Consider the following 6,230-nt stretch of genomic DNA (forward strand, 5'->3'; position numbering starts at 1 on the left):
CCATCTCCCCACACGCCAGGGTGACTCTGTGGGGAAGAGGGAAGCAGGAGGAAGGACTCTTCCATCCCTGGGTACGTACTCTGGGTTTAGAGACTATGGGCCCGCAGGGGAGAAGGTCCAAGAGATGCTACAGGGAACAGAAACCCTGTGATGCACCTCATCCCTCAAGCACTGTTTGCAGCCAGCCATTACCCCCTTTCCCAAAACACCCACAAAGACACAGCAAGAGCCTCTCTCTGCTCCTGTCCTGTTTATTGGGAAACAGCTGTTTCCTAAGCCATTCGCCGCCCCACGCTGACGGCCGCAGCAGCCACAGTGAGCACGGCCAGCACGCACAGCAGGATGAGGGCCCTGGAGAGCCACGGGCTGGGTCCTGCCAAAGAGAGAGCTTGGTTGTGTATCTGGGTCCCCTGAGCCAGCTCTGAGCCCTGGTGAGCATCTCCTGACTGGGAACAGATTCAGGGAGGTCATCTCCTGTAACAGGCAGGAGCCACAGGAGCTGGGGGTACTTTGGGATTCTGAGGGCACAACAGGACTCAGTCACCTCAAATGGCCTCCAGCCACCTCTGCTGCCTACAGCTCGGCATGCATGCCTGCTCTGAGCCGTGCCATGGGTGGGCTTGGCCCCAGCCCTGCTCCTGGACCGACCTCGGTGCCCAGGAGGACATACATACCTGCTGGGTCCTGCTGGCCAGTGCTGGAGTGGTGGATCTCTGCTCCTGAGGAAGGAGCAGCCAGCAGGAGGATGGGCCCGTAGGAGACAATCCTGTTGTAGTCATCTGCCAGTGCCCGCCTGCTCCTCCAGTGCCTGGGGCATTGCTGTCACAGAAGCCAAAGGAAGGGTGATGGGAGGGCAGGGGAAGGCACCCTGCACCTGGGCTGTGCTGGAGATCTCCCTTCCATTCCCCAGGAAGAGGGAAAGGAGGTCTCTGGTAGGTTCAGGCCCCTGTACCTTTGGTGCTCAGGGCTCCTGATTCTGGAGGTGTTTATTCTGTGAGGCACCCAAAGCCAGAGCAGAGCCCCTTCTCCAAGCAGAGCTAGTGAAGGGAGGTCCCACACCCACCCAGGGCAGGTGCAGAGCAGCAGGGGAGCTCACCTTGGCACAGGGCTCTGGGCTGTCAGGAACACAGAGCTGCACACGGCAGTGCAGGAACACCTCAGGGTAACCAACAAACTGCAACATCTGGAAGCTGAACTTGGCAGCAGTGCTCTCTCCAATGGCATTCAGATAGGTCACCGTCTCGTCGTGGGGACACCTGGGACATGAGGGCTGGATCAGTGGGTGGCAAACGAGGTGGAGCATCCCAGCCTTGGATAACACATCCCACAGGGAATGGGTGCAGCCCACAGGCTGAGCAGGCCTATTTCTGTCTAGTCCTTGACACACTGTGGTGCAAGGAGACGATGTGCCGGGGACACCCCACTCACCCCTGCTCAATGAGCTTGTGCTGCGTGTCCTGGTGCGGATCCATGCTCGGCGTGGCCCAGCAGTCCAAAACACTCAGCAGGAAGTACCTGAGCTGGTGCTGCCCTTCCATCTTCAGCAGGACATAGAGCGTGTCCGTGAGGGGGACAGCCACACTTGGCAGGTGATAAGGCTCGAGGTAGGAGGGGGACTTGTAGAGTCTCATGCTGACATTGAAGTGTCCTTCTCCGACCACAAGCTGTACCAGCCTGAGAGGAGAGGAGAGGATGAGAGCTCACAAACAGAACAAGGAGGTGGGAAGGACATGGCTCAGGTGAAGCCACCAGTGTCTGGCATTGCTCTCAGAGCTCTCTAGGGCTCCCCAGGGCCTTTGCAGATTGTCTCACTGAATTTACTTGTCTCCAAGCTCCAGGACACCATGTCAGCAGCAGGGTGAAATGGGACACTCACTTGTCAACAGCAGTGAGAGCGAAGGGCAGTCTCACAACCTGCTCGTAGGCGTAGATGCAGGAGAAGTGCACCTCCAGCTGGAAACTGCGGGAGATCATGGCCCTGTGTGCCTCCTGCTCTGACTCGATGACGTTGGAGTACGAGACATGGGAGCTGTTTTGCTGGAACAACACAGAAATCAAGTCTCCAGACCGTGACTAAAGCCACACACAGAGCTGCAGGTTCAGAAGGCACAGCTCAGCTGTAGCTGCTCCAGGCCTGGGTATCTGCTGGGCTCTCAGCCTGGGTCTGGGGGCTGCTGGCACAGGAGTCAGGACAGTGAGCACAGGTGAGTGAGCACAGGGCTCTTCTGTGCAATGCAGAGCTCGAGCACCTTGTCTGCTCCCTTCCTGCTCCACAAAGCAAGTCGGGGACCAAGGGGACAGGGCTGCAGGGTTCACAGCATGTCTCCAGAAAGCTGAGGGCTGTTACCAGCACATAATGAGACTTCCAAGCTCTCCTAAATAAGACAAATGTGCTGCCAGCAGGGGTTTGGTAGAGGCAGAAGAGCCTTCTGACATCCTCAGGGGAAGACTTTCAAGGGGAATGAGAACTTTTCAGCACCCAGATATAAAAGAAAAAGCTTTTGTGGTTGCCCATTGCTGTCCCACCTCACCGTGTCTGCTTCTCTCCTGGCTTTGGAGCTATGGATCCTCACCTGGATTACTGATCCACAGGCAGTGTGGTTTTCACCTGTGAGAGTGGCTGCAAAAAACAGCTCACCCTCTTCTTCCTTCTCAGAGACCTTGCACGCCTGGTTCTTCAAGTGGACAAGTTCCAGTGGGATTTTCAAGAGCTCAAACACCTCCTTCCTCACCATCATCTTCATGTGCTCCTCCTCACAGGCCAACTTCAGTACCACATCTGGGGGGAAAAAGCCCTCTGCAATAGCAACAAGGGAGAGGCCTGAAGGAGCCCTAGGCCAGCTGGAGGGTGGCACAGTCCCACTGGGCTCAGCAGCCTCTCGTCCCAGCCTTGCTGCAGGCTGAGGGCTCTTCAGAGACACTGGGCAGAAGACAGGCTGGTCCCTTTCGAGGGCTGTCCACACAACCCCCACGGTGTGTCTAGGGCACCAGAGGGACAGGGACCCTCTCCTTCAGAGGAAGAAAACAGAGTTTTTGGCCAGTGTCTTGAAGGGCCTTCACTGTATCTGTGCCAGGGTGCATGTGCTTGTTCTGAAACTGTGAGGCAGCTGTGCCCTGCAGCATGCCCTGTACACCATGGCACAGCCAAGGAATTAAGGCTTTTGGGGAAGAAGAAAATGGCCTGTGGCTGGGTCTTGTAGCCAGGATATGGTTGTAGGGGTGTGGAATGCACCTGAACCAGGAGCTGGGACTCCAGGGGTGGAGAGCAATGTGAACACCAGTGCACTGTGCCCATCGCCCTTCCCTCTGCTGCCCATGCACAGACTGGGGAGGGCTCACCAGCATCTGCAGCCCTACCTTGGCAGAATTCCCCTGTGAAGCCTGGCTTGCAGCTGCAAACTGCTCCGTCCACAGTCACCTGGCACTGCCCCTGGTGCTGGCACGGGTTTGGCAGGCAGGCATCTGGGCTCCTCTTGGCACGGAAGGCAACCCCTGGCATCAGGCCACGGGTGCTGGCCAGCTCACCTGCAGTAAAGGAAAGGCAAGAAAGATGAAATGCAGCAAGAATATCTCCCTGATGGGAGATTTGAGAACTCACCCCACAGCAGGAAGCTCTGCACAGCTCTCAGGGGCTGAGATCCTCGCCTAGAGCCAGAGCAGACACCTCTGAGGAAGAACCTGCTGCCTCAGCTTGCTGGGAGGCTGTGAGACCTCCTCAGCCTGGCTGTAATCTGGACCAGAGCTAGGGCCTGTCACTGTCACCAGGGAGCATGGTGGCACATTGCAGCACCTGTGCTCATTTCCATGGCTTACACACCCTTTATGGCTGGGGTGGACAGCCTGCAGTTTCTGTCTATTTTGCTGGCTCCTGGACCCCAGTTCCTGCCTCCCTGAGCCCCATTCTATTGTTCCTCCTTAACAGCCTTCAGCAGTGCCCTGAATGAGGGACTTGGATATGGATCAGGTGAAGGTTTGACCTTTCCTTTCCATACTACCCATCCATGACCCAGCAGGGACAGAGCACAGGGAGACTCACTCTTGTTGCCTTCACAGCCAGCCAGGCAGAGCACAGAGAGCAGCAGCAAACATCTCACAATCCTTTCCTGGAAAAACAAGCAGGCTTTGGATAACTTGGATTTGTTACCATGCTCACTGGAGATGTCTGCAGTCATTCAGAAAGGCTGAATCCTCAAGCACTGATGTATTATTTCTGTACTGTATCTCCTAGGTTCCATGGCCCAAAGTAATTTCCCACCCCAAAGGGCCAGATCAACCTTCCCCCATCAGGCTAACACAGGGGTCAAACACTATCCAGAATTTAGGTAGCTATTCCAGAAAGGAGGTGAGAGAAAACAGCTCTGGGACCCAGACGGATGTGCTGACAGTGGTAAAGCCACATCTCAGTGGCAATTTGAGCAAAGCTGCACAGCTGGGACATCAGTCTGGGCTCCTCAAAGAGAAAAGGAATCACTCTCTTCCCACTACAGCTCTTTGTAAGATTTAGGATTTGCAAAAGGATCCTCGCTGTTCCTGTAAATCATAACTATAACAAGGAGACAATGGGATAATAAACCAAATCCAAAGCTCTGAACACTACTAAAATTAGTGTCAAGAAGACAATCTCTTCTGTTGATACAGATAATGCATTTCTTTAGGGAAATTATTGGCACAGTGCTGGATCAGCCCTGGATACCATATACTTATCAGAGATGTGGATGCAAGTCAGCCAGGACTGGTGGCTGGGCAATGCTCTGTCAGTGCTGAGAGAAGGGCAAAGCCAGTGCCACAAGCCCCCTCACACAGCTCACCCATACCCCCTCCACTGACCCTGAGCAGCTGTGACCGCCAGACTGCTGCACAGAAGAGTTCATGCCCCGTCTGCTCCTTGCTCCATGCAGCAATCTGAGACATCCCACCTCGCTCTGCTCCCCTTACCATTGCCAGGCTGCCCCCTGCTCCTCCATCCACCGCTGGCCCGGTCCCTTCCCCTCGGGGCTGGCTCAGCACAGCTGGGGCTGCTCCGTGCCTCTGCCGTGTGCCTTATATCGCATTCCAACAGCTCATCCCTCTCCCCCACGCAAACATCAGCCTTTGGGATTGCACAAGAGCCTGCTCAGCATCCCTCAGAGGCCGGCGAGGAAAGGACTCTGAAGGTCCATCCTCCGTGCCAACGAGCCAACAGCTTGTGGATGCTGACCCAATTTACAGCCCTGATAGGGTCCCAAACAGGGAGTACCAGCAAAACCCTCCAGAATCTGGGGTCTGGGTAAACAGCTGGTTTCGTGGTAACTATTTTTGATGCAGCAATAACAACACATACCACAGTGGCACACGCGAAGGCCAGATAACTTTGGGTGCTGAGTACATGCAGTTTTGGAACCACAACATCTATTTGCCTTATCTGGTTTTTTTTGTTTGTTTTTTTAAGAACTGCTGAGAAGTACTGGTGAGAGATGGAGGGTCCTACCCCACTTTGTTTCATGGAATACCAGATGTGAAATGCACCCACAAGGATTGAGTCCAGTTCCTGGCGCCTGCACAGGACCAGCAGTCCCACCCTGTGCCTCTCAGAGCATTGTCCAAATGTTCTTTGAACTCTGGCAAGCTTGGGAGTCCGTGACCACTTCCCTGAAGAGCCTGTTCCAGTGCCCAACCACCCTTTGGGGAAAGAACATTTTCCTAATATCCAACCTAAACCCTTGCCCCCTGCCCTCAATAGAGGTTCATGCCATTTGGGCAACAGTAACTAGCTGCAAACAGCATTAATCATGGAAAATGATGCTTCTTGATATATTTTGACTGCAGTCTGTGCATCCTCAAAGCTTTAATTGCTATGGTGTCCTTAACAGAGTGCCTAATGTGAACATCCATCCATCAATCCATATTTTTTTCTTAGCCACAACAACAAACCAGAAAAGTGTTTAGCATCTGCCCATGCTTACAGTCTAATGAGCTGCCAATTAAAAATAAAAAGGAAATTAAGTGGGGGGGGGGGGGGAAGGAAAACGAAAATATAAAACGAAAAAGGAAAAAAGAAAAAGAAAAAGGAAAAGGAAATGGTAAAGGAGAAGAAAAGGGAGAAGAAAAAGGAGAAGAAAATGAAAAGAAAAAGAAAAAAAAAAAAAGAACAAGGTGCCAGCCTTTGGGTAAGTGCCTCTGCAACACGGGATGATTGCGGGTGGCTTTTATTTTACGAGGGCCGAACTCGAGAGATTCGGAGCAGGTTCCGA

At 53.8% G+C, this 6,230-nt stretch overlaps 1 protein-coding gene across 1 annotated transcript; it reads right to left on the reverse strand.

Moving 5' to 3' along the window:
* Positions 1–239: 239 nt before the first annotated feature.
* LOC100228957 (uromodulin) lies at positions 240–5,450 on the reverse strand. Its single transcript, XM_030282565.4, has 9 exons — positions 4,936–5,450; positions 4,037–4,103; positions 3,358–3,525; positions 2,574–2,779; positions 1,877–2,037; positions 1,429–1,674; positions 1,097–1,256; positions 675–819; positions 240–373 (listed from the first exon to the last, which is right to left on the reverse strand). Exons 1-9 carry the CDS (start codon positions 4,936–4,938, stop codon positions 273–275), a joined length of 1,257 nt encoding a protein of 418 aa, XP_030138425.4. The 5' UTR covers positions 4,939–5,450; the 3' UTR covers positions 240–272.
* Positions 5,451–6,230: the final 780 nt, after the last annotated feature.

The sequence above is a fragment of the Taeniopygia guttata genome, chromosome 11, assembly GCF_048771995.1.
Source record: "Taeniopygia guttata chromosome 11, bTaeGut7.mat, whole genome shotgun sequence".
NCBI lineage: Eukaryota > Metazoa > Chordata > Aves > Passeriformes > Estrildidae > Taeniopygia > Taeniopygia guttata.